The 22932-nt window shown below is 36.9% G+C and overlaps 1 protein-coding gene across 1 annotated transcript in view; it reads left to right on the top strand.

Annotated features, from left to right (window-relative positions):
- TINAG (tubulointerstitial nephritis antigen) overlaps window positions 1-19758 on the top strand; it is a 39539-nt gene extending 19781 nt beyond the window's left edge. Inside the window, exons 8-11 of the mRNA XM_010189939.1 lie at window positions 350-395; window positions 4901-5006; window positions 18075-18120; window positions 19542-19758. Coding sequence (XP_010188241.1) covers window positions 350-395; window positions 4901-5006; window positions 18075-18120; window positions 19542-19652 — 309 coding nt within the window. The 3' untranslated portion in view covers window positions 19653-19758. The remainder of the gene's footprint in view (window positions 1-349; window positions 396-4900; window positions 5007-18074; window positions 18121-19541) is intronic.
- Window positions 19759-22932: the final 3174 nt, after the last annotated feature.

Genomic DNA, 22932 nt, shown 5'->3' with positions numbered 1-22932 from the left:
TATTGCCTTTGTATTTTCAGAAGAGTTTAAGTTCTTTATAGTTTCTCAGTTTTACATTCTCTCTTTAAAGCTGCTGCTTTGTAGTCCTACAGAAACCAGAGACAGAAGAGAAAGTATGCAGTCATAACTGTGCATTCATGGTTCTTAAAAATGTTTCTGACAGTTTTGCTCATTCGGCAAACCAAATATTCTCTAGCAGAAATAAAAATACAATGATACATTTATACTAGTTAGATAGATAGATAGATATGTGTGTGTGTGTACAGAACAACAAATTAGTATGAGTTTTATTTAATAGAATGTGTTATCTTCCCTTGCCCTCTCTGCTGCTGCTCTCACCTCCCCTCAGGAAACTGATATAATGAAAGAAATCATGGACAAAGGACCAGTGCAAGGTATGGTAAGTTTGGCAGATGTTAATATTATTATTTCAATAAACTAAAGTGTGCAGTGTCCTTTTATAAAAATATTAGAAAACACAAATTACATTCCACAATGAATAAAACAGACATATTCGCTGTAGTTCCTCCAGAGACGTTTGGTGGACAAGTAGCATCCCTAAAGACAACTATACTGCAACAGAGTCCATAATGAGTAAAATGACCTTGCGTTGGATTTGTTGAAAATGTATGCAAAATTGTGTGCTAGAAATGTGCCTTTTCGCCATCTTTTTCCCACGGCAGTTATTTGCTCTTTGATGAAATAGCAATTTGGGGCTGTGTAGGAGAAGCTAAATGTTAGCAAAGCTCTGCTCTGTAGGACTGTGACTGGTTCCCCCACTGGCTGAGGCCAACCCACTGAGCCTGCTCTCCTCTGAAGGCAATACTGCGGGCTACATGGCCTCCAGCAAATCATTCAGGGCTGGAATGTTCCCAGAATTTCCTCTTTCAGAGCCCAAATGCTGCTGTTCGTTGTAGAGGGCTATAATTTCTGAATTTTTCTGCAGTTTATATCCCTGACCTCTTAGGCAAATAAAGAGACTTCATTAGGAAGTGAGAGACTGCAAAAGAGTTTTTTTTAGCCTGAATGCTGTCTGTTTGCAGTCATGGATGATGCTGGAAGCACCTGAAAAAGCAGATTCCTGCTCATACCCCAGGCCAGTGAAACTGGAGAGATTGAGGGATGTGGCATTTAGGATGATGGAGAAAGGTCATAGTGCAGGATGTCCACCCTTCTTGGATGGATGGCTAATGCAAAACCAAAGCATTTTACTTCAAGGGACTTCTGCATTTCTACTGCCCTCAATTATATAATGAATTATCATAACTTCCAATTTATTGTTGAAATGGTCTTGATTATTAGATTTAATTCATTTCAATACATCATGGAGTTGAAATGACTTCTTAAAGTTCATTATGTGGGCAGTTGCAATTAATATGAAGCTCAGACTTAGACAGATCAATATTATCAGTGTTCTTTGTTCTGCCCAAGTTTGTTTACTCAAGGAAAATATTCTTTCCCATGCTGCATTTGATCTAGAAGTGAATACGGTTATTTCTACTAGTTTTAAGGAAATGAAAAAATTAGGATTTTTAAGATAAAATTTCACACCTCTCTCTAATATTGCATTCGTAGTCCATGTATACCCAGTTTACTGGATTAATCTGTCAGTACTAAATCTTCCACATAAAATAATATATATTCAGCCATTTGTTAGGTTTTAACCACTCAATAATTGATACAACTTTTTGAAATGTCAATGCCTTTTCAGTGAATATGTCTGCATCAGGTTAAGGTAATGCTCTCTGTGGAAAATGCAAGACCTAAAGAAAAGTATATAACCAAGAGTGTATATCCCTGAGTAAAATCACTTTCCATGTTTTCTTTTTATTATAGTGAGATTTTTTAATTATGCGGTTATGACCCAATAATCTGTCAGGAAAATAATCCTTTCTGCCACATTAGTCAGTCTCAATCAACAGGAAAGCTACCACATTGTTGGCAACACATCAAAGTTTTTACCCTATAAAACTTGTGATTTTAACTGTCCTGATCTTGGAAAGAAAGGAGCATTTAAATTGCTGAGACAAGAAAAAGATCTGGAGAAAGCACTAGGCCACATTAATGTACAGTGTTACACTTTAGTTCCATTTTTAGCACTACATTTAGCTTTTTATATCTTTGTATCTTAGAGACACAAATTTTTATTTAAGAATTTTATACAGAGGAATCCATAGTGGAATGCATCGTATAATCTGCAGCATTTATATGCATAGATCTGACAGCTCACCATGGCTGAGGTAGCTCATGCATGAGCTACAATCTACCTTCTGAAAATTGCTACCTCTTCTGCTTCATTAATAATTAATCCATTCATTTTGGAAAATGCAAAGTCTCTTCTATGTGAGAGGGAACAAAGTTGACTGATGGAATGTGATCAGCTTATCCTGTCCAAGTCACAGGCCATATCAGGAAAAAGTCACTGAATAAATAAAAATATCTCAGTGCTTGATATTGTGTTATCATATTTCTGTCGATCCTACACTTCATGTACCCAGACCACTTAATTCCAAAGACTGTACCATAATTTAGCTCCTGATTGCAGGCTATATACATATATATATTAATTAATATAAATACATACACAAATATATACATACATGTATATACACACATACACTGAAAATAGATATAATATGTAATCATGGATAAAATTCTCTCACATAGACTAAAGTTATTCTAGAAATACCTTTCCAAATTTTCTATTTCATTTCAGTGGAAATAATTTACATATGATATTTCTTCACAGAGCCAAGAACATGTGTTTGATTCAGAGTTGCTGATAAAGAATATAGTGTTTTCTGAAACTGAACATACAGACATTGATTTCAAAGAACAATGTGATTTAGAAACAGAACTACCTTCTCTTATCTCAGCCTGGTGATAGAGAGATCTTCCAACCTCAGACCTCCTGAGGGAGAAGTGAATTTTGCAGTCCTTGCAATCAACTCTGTTTCTTTGTCTCCCTTTGGCCAACATTTCAAAACAAGATCCAGGAAAGTCTCTACAGATTTTTTTTTAATGACTCACCCCTTTCACTTCTCCTCTGACACCCTCACCTAGACTGAGGCTAGTGGGAGTCTTCTCCTTTTCTCTTCCTCTGTACTGCTTTAAAGCTCTCCATCCACAGGCTTCTCTGCAGCTCAGAAATCTCTACAGCTGCTGTTTTACATTGCGTTATGGGAACATCCGCAGGAGTTAAACTGGCTCTATAAGCTGCTGACTGTGGGGCAGAGGGAAGGGAGAAACCTTGGCAGAGAGCTCTAATGGAGTCCGAAGCTTGCAGCTGGAACCAAGAAGAAAGATTGTGCTATTTTCCACTTTCCTGCTCTCAATATGTGTGAGCTCTGGTTCTTCAGGCAGCTCAGCAGAAGCTGTAACTCATTAAAAACATGTAACTTTTTTTTTCTGATTTAACTGATATAGCTCTCCCCCAGACTTGCCACTCAGGTAGCATCATAGCTGCTTATTCCCCATGTGTTGCTATCGGCATACATTTTTTCATGTGAGTGACCTCATTAGCAAAGTGTATATTTAGTAACGTTTCCTGGGAAAATGGGCTCATATGGCCATGTTTTGAGCTGTTCTCTTTCATTTCCTAAAATTTGTGAATGTTTTCTGTCTTCAGACAAGTATGATAGAAGCCAAGAGGTTGTAAATATAGTTACTTTCCTTCAAGGAAAAAAGAAGTTTGAAAGTGTGCCAGACAGAAAAAACTGCAGCATGAGCTCACCTTACTGGATACTGCAGATCTATACCAGGCACATATCTTATAAATGCTCCAACCATATAACAATGGTCTGTGAAATTTGTACTTTTAGGGACTCCCAAGGTGCAAGACTTTAAGAAACTGGATTTCACTGATTCTCATGTTTCAAGGTGTGTGGCAGCCTGACTGTTAAAATCATAAGCTAAAAGTAAATTTGAGTTAAGCTTGTACCTAATGCTTCTCATTCACCAGAATCTAAAGGTAATGTAGACCTGGAAAACATTTTCACTTCTCTGGACCTAGTAGCCCACCATATAACAAAGTAAATCACAGAATCACAGAATCACAGAATAGCTCGGTTGGAAAAGGCCTCTGAGATCATCACGTCCAACCGCTCCTGTCTACCCCCTAAACCATATCCCTAAGTACCTCGTCTACCGTACTAATGTGGCAGAACAAATGTGTAAAACAACCCCCAATTTCTTTATTCTTTTTCATAAGAAACAAGTAAATGGCATTCCTAAGAAAAAATGAATAGACATAAAATGCAAATTGTAATCTTCATTCCCTTGCACAAAACTTCCAGTTCATCAGCTCTTTGGCCTTACATTTTTATGGACACAAAGGTTGGGGTTTTTTCCTGCACTTTTAGCCATAAGTCAGGAGGAACATATACACAGATAATCAAGTTTTCCATAAGGAGAATGCTGTGTACTTAAAGAGCTCTATCTGAATTTCAGAAAAAGGCATACATATCACTCCACCATATTTCACAGGTTATACACCTCTTACATACTTCTCTTGAATATGCAGATACTTGACAGAACTGAGGATTTTATACATGAACCCCAAGGAGAATTGTTTTATTGAATTGGATTTCACTGAACTTGAGAAAATTTATGTAAACCTATATGAGACAATATTTCTTCTTACTGTTTGGAAGAAGTCCATGATAGGGAGTTTCCATGACAGGGAAGCCAAATTAACTTGACAAAAGACCTTTGAGAGAACTCTGTTGATTGCCTCAGTTCACTCACAATAGGGAACTTCTGAGCAGTGAATTTAGTGTAATTAGGAAGTATGCTTACATAGTCCAACACACAACAGAAAACTCACTAATAACATGAAAGAAGAGAACAAGAACAGAAGTACTATTTGCTGACCATGCTGATTTTTCCTACTGTTTTTTAGCTATAATGAAAGCGTATGAAGATTTTTTCCTTTACAAAGAGGGAATCTATAGACACTTGCAGAAAGTAGGATCTAAATGGAAAACTCATTCAGTCAAACTCCTTGGGTAAGTAAAGTGTGTTCTTTTACCTTTTTCCTTTGCCAGTCATAAATGTAGTAAAATCTCAATGACCAGTTTGGAACCTGAAGGTTTCACTGTCAGATGTGGAGCACTGTTAATAAGACTGTTGTTTCATTTCCACATATCAAAGAATTTTAAAGAGCATTGGAAAAAAGTGTAGACCCATCATCTTTTAATCTAATATTTGCAATAAAACTTCAGATATACTGGTTTATAGAATAAAGTGTTTTGCTGAGTATTCAAAATTATTCTGTGTACACATCATGTACACATGAGAATTGCTAGTGGCCTCCTAGTTAACAAGCAGAAATGACTGGCACAGCAGACTGGGCTCTCTAAATCCCAAACAAAAACCAACTGCTGCTGGGATGCTGCTGACTTTATTTGGGATGTGTGAGAAATACACATGCAGGACTGAACCTGCTGCAGAAAAGTGTGTATAATACACTAGTGGATTTCCCCTCAAATGTAGTCCAGTGCCACTGTATTTACATGGCAAGTATCTAATAATGCATACACTTGAACTACAGAACACACTATGGGGCTTTATTCTTTGACATGAAGGAAATATGCAAGGATGAATTTATTAAACCACCGAGTGAGTAGTAACACAAAGAAAAGACTGGAGAGTCTCAAACAAATATTTTATAGGTGATCTAGAATATCAAATAAATAATGATTCTGGCCTGTGCTAGAAAGATTACTGAGAGTATCTTCTACATGTAGTTCAAGAAAATAAAGTCACAAAACAAAGTGCATTTTGTATTTGTGATCTCTAGTGAAGATATCCTTGTAGAGGACATGGAAATGCCTATGGTTGTGGAAATTACTGGCTATGAATTACAAGAGTTTGCCTGAGAGTGGCACAGCAGCAAAGAGAAGCAGCTGGCTTATGCAAGATCTTCCTTGACCATATACTCTTGCAAAAAGTATTGACTCAGTAGAGGAAATGCTCCTGAAGTATGCTTATACTGAATGTTGAGAAGCAATGAAAGTGAGAAACTGGAATTCAGCATGGAAAAATGGAGGACTGAATTAGGAAAAGATATTTAAGAAGGACAGCCAGTATATATCAGTTTATGTGTATGTAGGGCCATGAGAAATCAATAAAATTAGGCAGTAAAATTGGTAATGCAATTTGGATACCTCAGTTCAGGAATGAGCTGCTGTGAGTGCAGGTGGTGGGAGGGCTGTGAAGCATGCTTGGTGCAAGTGTAGGGTGATGACAGCTATTCCCCCCGACATGCTGGCCCAAATACATGCTGAATGACTTACTGAGGTGAGTGATTAAGTCACAATGGCACATGAAGACAAACTGATAAGAAGGGTGAGAGGAGGAGGATTATTAATGTGCTGAAGTGGATGCTGTTTTAAAAGGGAACTGATAGGCTGTGTAAGGAAAAGTTTGCAGCCTTTAGGCAAGAAGACATTCGTGAGCAAAAAAACTGAGCACCTCAACTGAGACCAGCAGCTCCCTGCAGAGGATTGTGTAGTCAGCACATAACACTGAGTAGGAGGAAAGCCAAGTGGTTTGACATGCTGAAGAAGGACATGGGAAGTGAAGGAAAAAGAAGAAAACTGAAAGTGATGGTATTTAAGTTCAGTATGTGGGAAACGGCTTTACTTACTAACTTTCATTGAACATTGCTGAAGTATCCAATGGATCCAACAATATGGAAGAGCTGTTCACAAGGGCATGCAGCAATAGGATGAGGAGTAATGGTTTTAAACTAGAAAAGGGTAGATTTAGGTTGGATATTAGGAAAAATATGATGGTGGTAGATCACTGGAACAGTGAACGCTACCCAGAGAGGTAGTGGAAGCCCCATCCCTTGACATATTCAAGGTCAGGCTTGATGAGGCTCTGAGCAACCTGATCAGGTAACATTGTCCCAGCTTACTGCACAAGAGTTGGACTGGATGAGCTTTGAAGGTCCCTTCTAACCCAATACATTATATGATTCTATGATTCTTTCATTGTCTAATGCATAAGTGTTCTGACCTCCAAGATTATGACATAAAAAATATTTGCAGAGTTGTTTAACTGTAAAAATTGAATTCAAGTTTGACAAGTTGGAGGCTGTTTGAGCCCAACGCTAGGTGTACTTGAGTTTCTAGCAATGATAAATCCAGTCATTCTGCACCATGAAGTCTAAAACATACTTTTGTATAGATTTTAATGTCTTCAGTATTAAGCTAGCACTTCTTCATAACATTCATTATTTTGAATTAATTTGAATGTAAAATATGTGGCTCAAGTATAAGCTCTTTGCCGCTCACATATAGCTTGGGTGGGTTTTTTTAAAAGCAAAGGATAATGTAAACTGTCCGACCTAAATTAAAAAAACCTCATAGGAATCTCATCAAAATTGTACTTCAAATAAAAATATTGACAATTATTCACATTCTGCTTAGCTGAGAGGGTTCCTGGAGAAAGAAAAAGGAGCAGAGACATGCTGACACATAGGGTAAAAAGCGGATTTTTTTGTGGGTTGATGTTTATTGCATTCTGATTTTTTATTTATGACCCCTTCTGTAAAAGAGATTCAATATTTATAAAAGGCAGCCATAATAATGAATGCCCATATTGAGTTGATATTTGTAATATCTGAGAAACATTTTTGAGAATGCCTTAAGCTGACTATGAATTGTACAACATATAAGGTGATAGAATCATAAAATGGAACTAAATTTTGGTGAAGCTTGCAAGAGTTATTTGTACAAAGCAAGAAATGCACATATAAACTACCTAATTGATCATTGAATCACAAGGATCGTAAAATCATTGACTGGCTTCCACTGTCTCGCAACTTGAAATTGCGAATTATTTTCTATCACTTGAAAGCTTGTTATGTATAAAATCAGCTCTGATAAGACTGTAAGTCTATCTCCAGTGAGGTGCTTTGTAACCTCAGGCTCAAGAAAAGAATGGGAAAGACATGGAGAAGACTACGGAACAGTTAGATGCAGGGTGTTGCCGGTAGAAGACCATTTGGGTTTGATCACAGTCTGTATGGACAGTGGAAATAGGGTTTTTGGCAATCTGAAGGCAGGAGGGACTGACCCCAGTGACATTTAGAGAGTAGTATCTCTCAGCAGTTTTCATGTCTTGTATTCCAGAGTCAATGAGATAAGCAGAAAAAGTGAGTAACTGAGACTGGGATTCATAACAAATAAATTTTGATGTGTAAAAGTTAGATTCCTATGTCTCTGTCAGGCAACCATGATTCTCTTTATCTTCCCTGGTTATTCATCTGCTCTATCCTAAGCATCTATCTTAAGGCGAGCTGAATTGCTTTGATGGATCTTACTTCTTTGACTATAGATAACACAATGATTACATAGCTAACATTAAAATGTCTGGTTTTGACTAGACGAATCCCACTTTCAATAGCATCATAAAGTAGCTTAAACAACAAAATAAGTGTTCAACTTGTATATAATATTTATAGTAAGATAATATCTTTAGAATGTCTTGCATATGTATATTTATGTATATGTACACAGACACACACATCTATGTGTATATACATATATAGTTACAACTCATAATCAGACTAGAATTGAAACAAGCTAATAAGGTACAATGAAATTGCAAACGGTAAGTGGGACTAAGGAAGACAAATTGGTCAAAGCTTGGTAATTTTCACTTTTTTCAGTTGCGTTCTGTTATTTAAAAAAGACTAATGACTGAAAAATGACATTTGAAACTGTCATAGAATCATAGAATGGTTTGGGTTGGAAGGGACCATAAAAATAATCTTTCTCTTAAGAACTTTTAATAATAAAAGCACACTGAATTCACATCAAAGATGAACTTTGTAGCAGATTTGTCTCTCGGATCTATACATTTAAGCTAATATTGCTGAGTAAACCTGTCAAGTCTATTCTATAGAGATTCTTTATTACAATGCATCTTTTTTTTTAATCTTCTTTTCCTTCAACTCCTGTGGCTTTCATAGGTCTACCTAGGAAAGGGAAGAGAAATGTAGTGTCCACAGGGAAAGAAAACATGAAGCAGATTTGTTGATGGTGTAAAGATGCCAAAGGCTATTCATCATCGAGGACGCACCTTGGCTTAAATAACTTTGGTTCTAGTTCAAATATATCTCTCTTCAAAGTTAGGCATAGTGAAGTATTCATCATTAATGTTTGCAGTCTGTTCATACAAATCTTCTCTCAGATTCTTTCCTCTGCATCATTTCAGTATCAGTGCCAAGCTACAACATCTGACCCATGTCTTCGCTCAAAAAGCTGTATCTGCTGATCCCCTGGCACAGAAAAAATCAGAAAGGCCCCAAATGCCCGAGTCTTTGGATACAATCACATCTATGGACTGTCATCCTAAGGCTTGGAGGAGAAAAGAATAATTTTATTAAAAGCCTTAGATACTGTTTCAAAAGCAAGCTAGAGTTTCAGATGTTTAGAAGGTGCTCAGAATGACATAAGAGTTCCATAAGAGGACATTGACAGATGTACATTAACTGGAAACACTTCTCCCCTCTATTTTTATCAAGATTTGCTGGAAGTGTTAAATTCAACAGTGCAGCAGATTAGATGACATTGAAACATCTATGCCCTGAAAAAAACATTGGATGGATTTTCCTTAACACAAAAAGCCATACTAATGGAGACAAAAATTACCTGTGAGGTAAAAACTTGTGGTTTCATGTCGAAGGTATACCCAGACAGAGGAACAGCACTCCAAGATTTAACACACAATTAAATGACTCACCTGTGCAAAGTCCAAAGCCTTAAAAAAATACCAGTGACTACAGTTAGTGACATCTCAGGTTTTGGCTTTGAAGACACTTTTTCTCTGCATTTTCCTCTTCACTTGCCCTCACTTGAGCTTAGACTCAGAATAACAAAAAAAAGCAATATCTTAACCTACTGAAAGATATTACCCAAATTATTTTCTTCCTGACAAAAGAAATCTTGGGTTGTGTTCCCTTTCTCTTTTGTGGGAGAAAAAAAAAATCTACTTTATTATTGTCAGACAAACAAAATCAGATATTATAGTTTAAAAAATAAACAGCAACAGCAAAAAATATTATATAGCAAAGAGAAATACATTAGAAAGTCATGAGGAAAAGATACACAAGAGTCTAATGACTCAAGCGGTTAAATCTATGAGATTACAGTAGGCTTGTGGGAAAGATTTAACTATTGACTCACTGGTAATTTGACTCATTTCTCATGCTGAAAACTCCAGGCAAAACCATAGTTTCAAATTCCAGCAACCATTTTCTAAGTTTTGTCTTGCAGAGAACACTAGTCAATGACCCTAACCTTCTTATTATTAATAAAAGATTAAGAACCAAACTTTTTTTCTAACTGAGTAGATGAAAATCCTAGTCTTTGAAAGGTACTATGATTTTCTGCTACAGCACTAGGAATAGAACATAAGTTGCAGTAGTTATGCCTTTTTTGTCTGGTAGCATTATGACAGTTATACAACCAAGTCGAGGGAAGAAAGAGGTAGGAAAAGTCTTAGACTGCATGTATTTCTACCCTGCTCTCTTTTTGTCTGGAGAAGGAGGCATCGTAAGCCTTTTAAAAAAGCAGAACTTCATTATTAAAATAAACCAGGTCAAGGTGAGAGGGACTGAGTAATATTTGTATCCTGCTGCTATGTATATACAGATTATGGAGAGACAATAATTTTGCCCAAGAGATTTCATAATTTGTTTGGCCAGTGTGGTGACAGCAAAATCGTAATGCCTATGTAGAAAACATAGTAGAGACAAATGAGTCCAGTTTGTTAGCACTGATTGTGGTTAGCACTTAGGTGGGATGAATTATCTTCAGGAGGTATCCCTCTCTCTTGATAATAGAGAATGGTTCTTTTCCTAATCCAAGTGTTTCAGTTCCCACTGTATTCAGCATTAGTGCGGCCTCACCTTGAGCGCTGTGTGCAGTTCTGGGCTGCATAATTTAAGAAGGATGTGAAGGTCCTTTAATGTGTCCAGAGGAGGGCAACAAAGCTGGTCAAAGGGTTGGAAAGCATGTCCTGTGATGAGCAGCTAAAGACTTTGGGCTTATCTAGCTAGGAGAAAATAAGGCTGAGGGGTGATCTCATTGCTCTCTACAGCTTCTTGAGGAGGGGAAGGAAAGAAAGGGGTGCTGATCTCTTCTCTCTGGTATCCAGTGATAGGATGGATGGGAATGGTTCAAAGCTGCAGAAGGAGAGGTTTAGACTGGACATTAGGAAGCATTTCTTTATTGAGAAAGTGGTCAAACACAGGAACAGGCTTCTCAGAGAGGTGGTCAGTGCCCCAGGCCTGTCAATGTTTAAGAGGTATTTGGACAATGCTCTCCTCAACATGGTTTAACTTGGTCAGCCCTGAACTGACTAGGCAGTTGGACTAGATGATCACTGAAGGTGTCTTCCAACTGAAATATCCTATTCTAAGTTTATATTGTGGTTGTATTAGAGGTTATTCATCCTTATGAATGCAGAAGTTAACAAAAATGAAAATATTTGAAAAAAAAAACCCACAAGAAAATCAGGCAATATCTGACAAAGCAAAATATGACTGAAGGCCATAATCTTAAAAACAGAATATGTACATGCTCTATGTATGCTTACTTTTAACAAGTTCATTGCTTCTGTCTGTGAAGATAAGATGTGGCACAATCCTGTCTTCAATATACTCTAGAAAGAGACATTGCAAATAAAGAAACCAACCAACCAGAGACAAATCTTAGCTTTATTCCTGTAAATCTAGGAGTTTTGCCAGTGCTATCAGTAAATCCAACATTCAGCCTATGAACAGTATAACTTGGAAACTGCAACTGTGAGTTGAAATGATTGAAAAAGTATTACATGAGTGATTTGAAAGTGTATCTTGCTGTCTGTGTACTTTTAACTGTCAGATGGGGACTCTTAGCATGTTAGAAGAGTCTGTTCTAGATACAAATTGTTGAATAGCAGAAGTAAGAAAGATGATGCAGAATGTTCATTCCTAGAGCACTGGTGTTCAATAAACGGTTTAACTCCTTGGTTAATGCAAAGCGCTGACTTCTACAAACATTGCCAGATCGGCAGGAATTAATAGCTTGAAATCTGAGACTTGTTATACTTTACTCTTAAGGCCTTATTTCTTTTTAATTCACATCTTCTGTCTTAAGGAGTCAGTTTGTATAAAATTACTTAACACACTCTTCAGATATCTTTGCTGTATTTGCTGTTAACAGCATTTTACCTACAAAGCAGAATGTAGGCGCGCTAGAATTCAGTGTTTGTTCTCCTAAAAAAAAATTTCACTTTTGAAGCCACTGCTGACAAACCTTTTTGTTGTGTTAGGTGGTATTTCTAGCTTTTTTCGCCTTTTATTCAATTATATTTAATTATCAATTACTATTTTTTTCTGAAAAAAATTCTTTATACTTCTCTTGTATTGTACACTTCACTGTAGTGATACAGTTTCTTCAAAAAAGAGACTAGGAAATATTAATAAACACATCCAGTTTCCAAAGAATAGTGAAACAGTCTCCATATTCTAGACTTTTAACTGTCTGGTATTGTCGTGCATTCAGGGCCTACTTCTACAGAGTTAATATCAAGGGAAGAATATTGCTGATAATCCAGCTAAATGCTTCTACTATATAAAACTGGGCACAAAATTATGAAAATCCTTTTATGAAAGCACACAAGTACTCATCCTTTTATCAGAAAGTGCACCCAAATTCTCTTTACAGACTCAGATGGAGCTGGTTTCCTTGAGCAAATGGAAATGCCTTGTTTACGGTTTCTCCTGAAGGGAACTGAATGCAGTTTGGCGAAATTACTTTTTTATATTCAAGGTTATTTTTGAATGAAGATCATGATGGTTTCTTTTGGAAAAGTTAAGTGGTATATTTCTTACAGAATATTTTTGTCAGGGAGGAGAAAGCTCCCTTTTTAAAGTAATTTTAGGTAATTGGTAGGCAGACCTTCTCCTTAATGATTCCTTAAAATCTCTTCTTTTTCTTCTTAATAAAAGTTGAAATTTTGGTGTGGGTGAGGTTGAAATCTTTTCCTAAAAATACCAAAGGTGAGGACGCTAGTGGTCTAAAGCTTTATAAAAAGAACTCTAATAGATTCTGTGTCTCTGTGAGTAATGAGGTCCAACATCTGTTTGCTTTTGGAATGCCATTCATTTGGAATAAATATAAAGCTGGAATAATCACAAAAGCAACAGCTGAAACAGTGCTGTTAGATCATTTTGGTCCAGAATGGTTCCATTCCAGAAAATGTAATTTTGTTCTCTAATGGATGTCGTCCAAGACTCTGCCAGCTCACTTCCAAGTCTTTGTCATTTCCGCTTAGGAACTAATTCCACTGGGAGTTAAATTACTTCATTGTCGGCATAGTTTTTCTTGATATTTTCTTTCCTGGACTTCTCCCTGTTCTATATATAGACTAATACATGACACTTAATTTTCTCTTTCTGCTTGGCTTTTGAGCCCTACACACATCTAAGTTGTTAGTGTCTGTATATTTTGACTTACTATTTTCTCAATTTGTCACACAAATATCTGTTACTGTTGCTCTTCTTCACTAGCAGTGACTTACCAGATTTAGTGTAGGGCTCCAGTCATACACTGTATAATTCTTTACTCAAAACATGCATGACCTTGCTTACATTTGATGTCAACTTCTTAGGTTTTCTTTCCAATGTTGTAAACATAACTAAAACAGAGTTCGTGTCTCATTTGCTGCTCACTATCACATCTATCATCTTCCAAGGCCTTGGCTTCTCTGGAGACACTGGAAATCTCTGATTATCTTCAACAAGGTCAGGTTGCCATTAGTTAGGCACATGTATTTGGATAGGTCTACTTTAGGAAAAATTTGGTAATATTTGACTGTATTAAAGAAATTATATTAACTAAGAGCTCTGAGCGTCATAGTTTTTTAATGAAGTAGTAACCATCATTTATTAATTCCCATTGATTTTAATTTATTGGCAAAATACTGATACCTCTCAGATGCATGAATAGATTCTCATTTATTTTCTTTAAAGATTACTTTCTGAAAGCAGAAAATGGCAACAGGATTTTTTGTTCTACTAAATCATTTTCACTTACAATGCGCAGCGCAAAGGTGTTCTGTTTCATAAGACTCCAAGGCACAGCTGTTTTACAAGAAAAATTAACTGAAGAGTCATTTTCCCTTCCAATCTCTTGGTCCCTAGACCAGCTCTTGCTCCTAGACATGAGGGAACATAACATCAATCCCAGATTAGTTTATCAAACTTTTTAGCACAATAAATTTCTTTTTAAAATTTTGTTCAACCAAACTGTAGCATCTATAATTTTGTGCTATATTGTGAAAAATTGATATATATCAGAACTGTAATTACTATGTTGATTACTATGATAATTTTACCCTTTTCTCTAAATCCTGATGGTTTAAGATGGACAGAATTCAAGTTCTTCAGTCTTTAACATCTTAATTCTCCTCACTGTTTATTCTGAAATCATGTACTACAGTGGTGTAGTTCTAGAAACTGATACACTCTATTGTCTGCTGATTCCCGATCTAAAACTTTACTCACTGTATATTTCTTAATAATTTTCAGTCGTCTTCTTTGCTCATTTCATGCTTCAGTAGGCAATTTCTAGGCCAGGTTTAATGGGGCTTTAAGAAACATGGTCTAGTGGGAAGTGTCCCTGCCCATGGCACAGGATTTGGACTAGATGATCTTTAAGGTCCCTTTCTACTCAAACCATTCTATGATTCTATGATTCTGTGAGGATTAAGGATAATAATGCCAATGTACTGGTTGAATCTCAGAAGAGACCAGTAAACAGTAGTACACTGTATTAACTAAGCTTTTGAAAATACTGTAAAGGAACTATTATGTATTCTATTTTTCCACTGTATACCCAAAGCAAATATTTGCATTGATTAATAATATCCTTGTGCTACTGATACCTTTCATAATCTGTACAGATCTTTTACTGTTCTGGAACAGAATTGAGTGATATGGGTTTCACATTTAAGCTGCTTACTTAGGTCCTTCAGGATTATGCTTCTAGTTGCTCTTTTTTTTTTAATTCTGGTTTTGAAGATTTTGAGGGACAAATCAACACTTTCTCTGACCTGCTGCTCGATAGGGAAAATTATCTGGAATGCTATCACTTTCCATAATTGCTGCCAATAATATACCAGGTTAATTTTACTCCCATAGTGTCTTCCATGCAAGCTTCTTTATATTTTATAGATTAATAAACTTTTGCAACTAATGTCTATTTTAAAATATGAAATAAATAAAGAAGTCAAATAACAAAGATTACCCAGATTCAGGAAAATATATTTGTTTATATATGAAAACATACAGGACATGACATCCATCTAAAAATTATCTGGTTTTGAATTGTTGAAACAAGATTCTATCCAGTTTCAATGCAGCCTAGTGGATGGCTAACAGTTATAGAAGGTTAATATTTCCTCTGAGTTTATTTTTAGATTACTAATTGTTATCTGATCATTTTAACAAATACCTCTCAGTTAGCCGTTGTTCATATTTCAAGAATAGTACTTACAGCAGCAAGTAAAACAGCAGTTAAAATCCAAGCTGAATTTAATATTATATATTTATATCACATATCTCTTTAGAGCTTAGAAAATTCACCCTCGAATGCCTGGCTTAGCCACAGAAAGGATAATTAGAGATTTGTTTTCTCTGAGGACTCTGAACCTAAATTAAGCTTAAAGTGGAAGCTGTACTTGGATGCCATAACAAGGGATACAATGCAGAATGAACTTATTCCATCAGTAAAGCTGAAATAATGAAAACTACTGAAGTATAACTTTATAGGCAGGAAAAGGGAAAAAAAATTGAGTACAATACTTACACTGAGAAATCTATTTTAGAAAACTGAGAAATCTATTTCTGTAAATATTTCCTCCTGTCCTAAAGATACTACTGCAGAAACACTTTCCACTTAGGAGTTTTTTGAAATAATTGCTTCCTCTTTAGAAGTTATATTAGCATAAATGAGCCAAGAAGTCCCCAGAAATGGTCTTGATGGAGCTGGCATTCAATCCCAGAGGCAAGATGTCAAATCAAACTGGCATGTGGCTACAAACACTGCATCATTGAACAATATATATAGAGAGAGCATGGTTCACAAAACAACAGCTGTTTCCATTACAGCTGAGTGATTTTTCAGACTGAGGGAAGTGCGTGAGCATGGGAGAAATGAAAATTGGTGAACCTCAGCCAAGCCTGAACAAACCATGCCAAGTTTTAGGAAAGGCTTGGTAAACAGTCCTAGCACCTCATGCCACAGGTGCTGCCAGTAAAGTTCAGCACCTATGGAGATGGCACTCCATTCCACCTTTCCTGCTAAGTCCTGTTCCTGATTCATGCACCTGCCCCAAGAATGGTTTTGATCAGTAACCAGTAAATCAACCTTATCTGCTCTTTAGACTACAGCCTTTAAAAAATTGGCAAAATCTCTTGTCCCATCACAATCTCTTAGTGTCCTTAGTTATTTAACCATTACACAAAATCTGTACATTAAATACAAAATTTAGTAATTCATAGAAATGTAGAGTAACTGAGGCTGAAAGTTGTTTTGTTCAACACTCTGTGCCTTAAATTGTCAGAGCCATCTCAGATCACGTTGCTTAGATCATTGAATACTTCAGATCAAAAGAGATCTTTGAAGCTCATCTAGTTTAACCCCCAACTCAAAACAGAGCCACCTTCATAGTTGAGGTTCATGGAGCTTCTCAGGTTGAGTTTTGGATACGTTCAGAGATGTTCCACAATCTCTAACTTCAGTCGTTCCTAACCACTCATGTAAAATACTATTTTTTCCTTGTGTTCAATTGCAATTTTCCTTGCTGAAAACTGTGATTGTCACTTCTGATCATTGGCTGTGGATGTATCAGGAAAGTCTTCTCTAGCTTCTCCATACCCTCCCTTTGTAAAGCAGAATCATAGAATCACAGAGTGGTTTGGTCTGGAAGGGACCTTAAAGATCATCCAGTCCAACCCCCTGCCACGGGCAGGGACACCTCCCACTAGACCAGGTTGTTCAAAGTCCTGCCCAACCTGGCCTTGAACACTTACAGGGAGGGGGCATCCACAACTTCCCTGGGCAACCTGTGCCAGTGTCTCACCACCCTCACAGTAAAGAATTTCTTCCTAATATCTAGTCTAAATCTACCCTTTTCCAGTTTAAAACCATTCCGCCTCGTCCTATTGCTACCTGCCTTGGTAAAAAGTTCCTCCTCAGTTTTTCTGTAGGATGCCTTTGGGAACTGGGAGACTGCAATAAGGTCTCCCAGCAGCCTTCTCTTCTCCAGGCTGAACAGCCCCAACTCTCTCAGCCTGTCCTCATAGGGGAGCTGCTCCAGCCCTCTGATCATCCTCATGGCCCTCCTCTGGTCTCACTCCAACAGCTTGATGTGCTTCTTGTTTTGGAGGCCCAAGAATTTCACACAGCACTCCGGGTAGGGTCTCATGAGAGCAGAGGGCAGAATCACCTTGTAGATATCAAAGAAACATCAAGCAAGTTTATAGATCATCCCCCACACAGTGTAGTAAAGCAGATTAGGTTGTTAGCAACTTAATCTGAGTTGAGAAAACTTGGAACCTTTTCTAGTCCCAACTCACCAGCTATTTTCGTAGAGGTGTTGGTTGAGACCTTTAGCAAAGATTATCCTAGAGAACTTTAGCTGAATTGAAGAAATGTGTCCACATAAATTTCAATACTTTTATACAGTTCAAGGAAAGCTGGTAAGCTCTCCAGAGGAGAAATTCTGTCAATGAAAATGGGTTTTTGCAATGACAAACTAAAATTGCACTTGCAATAAATTTTTGTAGTCTCTAATGGAAATTTGACTAGTGGCTGGGAGTATATTTATCTTCATCTTCATCTTCAGCAAAGTTTATTAAAATATGAAGACATCTATCAGTCATGCTTTGTTCTTATACTGGTATTAATACAACTAACTAATACAAGATTTTCTTTTCTGCTTGCTTGTTTAAAGCTACAAAATATGAACATATGTATCAAAGGTCTCACCTGTACCATCTCTTGTAACAGGTGGGGAGTGTTACCTGACAGAAATGGACAAAAACAGAAGTTCTGGGTAAATGAAGATTTTGCACTGTATTTTGAGCCAGAAGAAAATATCTCTACAACACAGATTATCTAAAACCAACTTCTTTCCTTTCATTCACCTTCTGCATCTGTTCATTCTATTCCTTTTCTGGCAACTTTTATCATGCTGATCCTTGAACTACAGCCTCATCTACCTCTACTTCAAATCCTGTTTCATCCAATCTCTCACCTATATCTGTGTTTTTTCCTACATTGTCTTTTCTGTCTCAAATCTTATTCAAATTCTCAAATGTTACTCAAATTTCCCATGAAGTATTGGTTCCTTTTGTTGACTGCAAATGAGACTCAATAAAAGTAATCAATGTTATTTGTTAAAACATTTGGAAAAGACAAGCTATCTGTTTAAACAGCTTTTGCAAATGCTATCCAGCTATGAGAAAAAAAAATTTAAACATTGTAAGTCAGATTTTATCTTTTTGGTTATCATTTACAGCGCATCTCATTACTCCTTTTTCAGCAGAAGGTAATTTAGAGTTTGCATAGTTGGTGGCAGGGCTTATAGAAACAGAATCATAGAATGTTTTGGCTGGAAAAGACCTTTTAAGATCATTGAGTACAGCCATTGAACCAGCTCTACTAAGTCTGCCACTAGACCATGTCCCTAAGCATGACATCTGTTCATCATTTAAACACCACCAGGGATGGTGATTCAAACCACCTCCCTGGGCAGCCTGTTTCAATGCTTGACAACCCTTTCAGTAAAGAAATTTCTCCTGATACCCAACCTAAACCTCCTCTGGCACAACTTGAGGCCATTACCCCTGTTCCTATCACTAGCTACTACAGAGCAGAGACTGAGCCCCACCTCACTACAACCTCCTTTCAGGTAGTTGTAGAGGGTGATAAGATCTCCCCTCAGTCTCCTTTTTTCCTGACTAATCAATTCCAGCTCCCTCAGCCGCTCCTCAGATGGTAGGTAGTTTCACTGATATCAACAGGGCAAAACTTCTGACTTCATTAGAAACTAAATTGCTCAATATGTCAATAGCTAACTGAATAAAACCTAATTTATTAAAAGTCAACTTTTTTGTATCTTGGGTGTCTCTTTAACAGATCAGATGTAATTAGAATTTTGACCATTGTTGTTTCAATGACCACTTTCTCCACCCAATATTTGAATTATCTAATGATTTCAGCTTCAATTTATCAAACTGCCTTGTAGAAATTGTATTCTGTTTTTATTAACCCTGGGTTTGGAATTGAAATTTTGATCAAAACAAAAAGGAACCAATGATTAGAAATCAGAAAGGGTTGGATTGTGATTCTCAGTGTACCAAATCTGAGAAACTCTTTTTAGAAAAGGAAACTAATTCAAAAGATTCATTTTGTATTTTACATCTTGCATTTTAAAATTAAAATTGATATTTTTTCCTCTTTGTTTTTCTTTAGATTGCTGCAAATTCCTGGGGAAAGTCTTGGGGAGAAAATGGTTATTTTAGGATTCTACGTGGACAAAATGAGTGTGATATTGAAAAGCTGATTTTAGCTACTTTGGGATAGCCATAGTCTTCTACTGTAATTGTATTGTACTGTACTCTGCTTTATGTACCTGTTCTTTCCATTGTTGCATATTGAGTCTTTCTAGAGAAATAAAAATATCTTCTCTGTAAGTTACCTTTCTTTCTATTATGGCTCATCAGGGCTTCCTGGCTTGAACACACTGCAGCCATCATAACACTCTCAGACCTCACCCGATACAAACCTTCGTCCGAAGTTGTATCCAGGACTATGGAAAACCTTGGTGTCTCACAGAGCAGAAAGTTCCCTCTTCTGTTATGTACCAGTTACCTCACCACTATTTTGTTATTTTACTTCTGGCTGATTCAACAGTGCCTGAAATAAATGAAGTTACATTGTTAATATTAATCTCTTTACAATACATACTCTGGTCACAAGTCATTTAAGAAATATTGTTCTTCCACACAGGATTGGCTCAGACAGCTCATGGACATACCGGATAAAAAATTCCAAAGAAATGGGAGTAGTTTTCTGACCCTGTTGCAGAATAATTATTTCCTATCCTAGCTTAGATAAGTTGTTTCTATGTATCATTATCTCTTCCAGGAAATTATTTTTTTACTAGTAGATCCCACAAAGTCGACGCATTTAGAGTAATAAAAAAATTACTTGCAGTGAAACAGCATATTCTTGTTCCTACAACCACAACTAAAAATGTACAATTTTAATAATTTAATTATAGGAAAATAAAGAAGAAATAGTAATTTCCCCTCAATAAAGTCTAGACTAGACTAATTCCTGAGCTGCTTGTCTTCCACTCACTATTTAACGTGAAGACAGACATGTGACACCGTTCCCAAAAGCCTGTTTCCAACAGAAAAAGATGGAAAAGACATTCTGTTGCTTGTCTCCACGGATACATCTGTAGTCCAGGAACCATTCTGAGTGTTGGCCAGCAGTATCATTGGGGCAGACAAGACACCCAGAGCCCCTTTCACTCCTAAAGCTCCTTAACAGTAAACAAAGAATTTCCAGTGCATTTTGTTCTAGAAATAATGAAGCATAGTCTATTAAAGACACTGAATTAAGAACTTGACTTCCAATATTAGCAGAGCAGTAAAAGCTTTTCCTTCAAGAACTTTTCATGGTGGTAGTATACAACACATGTCCTTGTCATTGAAATAATGTCTCTCAAACTAAATTTGGGTCACAATGTATGTTGCATCGCTACTGAAAGAGCTGTTATTAGAATGTTAGTATCATACTGCTGCACAACAAGCTCTTCTGTGGCCTCTAGTGTCGTATGATAAACTGAATTTAGACACAAAACCTATTATCACTTGAAATGTATAGCAAAACACAAGCAATTTTAGAAGAGCTAAGTGCTCTGAGATAAGATGGAAATTTTCTAGGTTTAGTGAAATATACCATTACTCGAGAGGAAAGTGTGCTGAGCCATCTACACAGCTACTTCTCAACCTCTTGGTATGTATTGATTTCATAAATGTCAAGATTTCAAAAGAGTACAATTTACCTCTGAAGTAAATGAAACTGTAAAAACATATCCAGTCAACTCCAGCTTGTTTTGGATTTTTTCATTGAACAAGTTGGTTTGCTCTGCTGTAGCTCTTACTTTTGTCAGTGGTTGTTGTTACTCCTGACTTGCTTGTGAGACCTTTCTAGCATCTGGGCTGTCATCTTAAGTTTTTTCAGTGATGAGAAAGTTCAGAACTAGTCTCCTAGATCTTTACCTGATCAAATGGTCATCTTGGCTTGAATGAAACACCATATGCAAGTGAAATAACTCCAACTACGTCAAAGCAATTTAATGGTTTGGAAAGTGATACTGCTTTACCCACCTTCTGAGGTTAATCTTTGGTGCTCTGAGCGACGTATGTGCTTAGCACCCTCTCCATACTCCCTCAGTATCATAAAGCTGCTGTCTGTGGAAATGCCACAGTACTCAGAATTTAATAGACAAGCAAATGTATCTGCTAATTTGGAAGCCGATTTGCTCTTTGAAAACAACCTTGATGCTGAGGCAGCTATTCTGCTGTTATTCAGAGCACAAGTAAAGGATGTCCTGCCAGTGCAGGTCTTCTCACTAACAGTGATCCAAAGACAGTGGGGCCTGCAAGCCACTAGCAGCTCTGCCTCACACAGACTACCTGGAGGCAGATTTTAAATGTCAGAAGGGCTCTGAGCTCTTGTAGTCCACTATTTGGTAGGAGTAAGACAAAACTTGCTCTTCATTAGGATGCCACCTCTCTCATTTCTCTCCTTTTTTTTTTTTTGGCCTCTTCATCTCCTCTCCATGCTCAGCCATGCTTGCTAGCTTGGACAAAATGTGTCATCTAGCCTGGAGCTTTTTCCTGTATGAATAGAAAGGAACAAGACATGGCTCAGGTTAATTCAATGAAGAGCTCAGCACCTTTAATCACTGGCATTACTAATGATCTATGGGAACTGCAGAAAAGGGTGGTACCAGGAAGGGAAGACAATGCAGGAGTGGCTTGTGTTTGTGACATGGTGTAAGTTTCCTTTTCCATAAAAACAGTAAGGTAACATTTTTATGGCAAGAAAAACAATTAAATCTCCACTGAGATTATACATTACAATATTTCTTGTTAACATGCAATATGAGATATGAAGTTTTGATTAGTTGTCAGTCAAACTGTGAAACTCTAAAACTAGGTATAGAAATAGCTAGAAGAATATATGCCTCGGAACCTGAAAACTCCCTGCTGAAATTCCTGTACATTTAGAAACAGATTCAAATAGAACTCTGAACAGAAATATTTATGAACTTTGGGAGAGTTTGAATCTTTCCAATATTAACTGAGCAGAACAGCCTCCTTTTGTGACTTATATTGATCATCTTTCAAGGCTTTCCCACAACCAGATCCTAAATGTTAGACAGAATCTGATAGATGAACACTGTTAATGTCCTTTGAGGTGGCTTTAAGTGGAAATTAATTTTAAAATTAAAATGGCAAACAAGTCAATAAAGGCACCCAGCTATTTTCATGCTATTGTAAAGGAACACAGCTATTTTCACACTACTGTTACTCTTTCTCCATCCTATTGTTATAGAAACATCACCCACCTGCCAAATTATAATAAATCACACTCTGAATACTAGCTTCTTATGCTATGGAAAGTGCTATCAAGCATGGCAATATTCTGTGAGTGAATCATTTTGTTTGCAAACAAGTGCCAGGCAAGCATTAAATTCCTGAAGGTGATTGCTCTGCTGGGGGGCCTGAGTCACACCTAGACACTGTCACAGGGACCTGCCTCTACACCTGACTCCAGTTAAAGA

Source organism: Mesitornis unicolor, unplaced genomic scaffold, assembly GCF_000695765.1.
Source record: "Mesitornis unicolor isolate BGI_N332 unplaced genomic scaffold, ASM69576v1 scaffold4098, whole genome shotgun sequence".
Lineage (NCBI taxonomy): Eukaryota > Metazoa > Chordata > Aves > Mesitornithiformes > Mesitornithidae > Mesitornis > Mesitornis unicolor.
The sequence above is the reverse complement of the archived record's forward strand: the minus strand, read 5'-3'. Positions and strand labels throughout refer to the sequence as shown.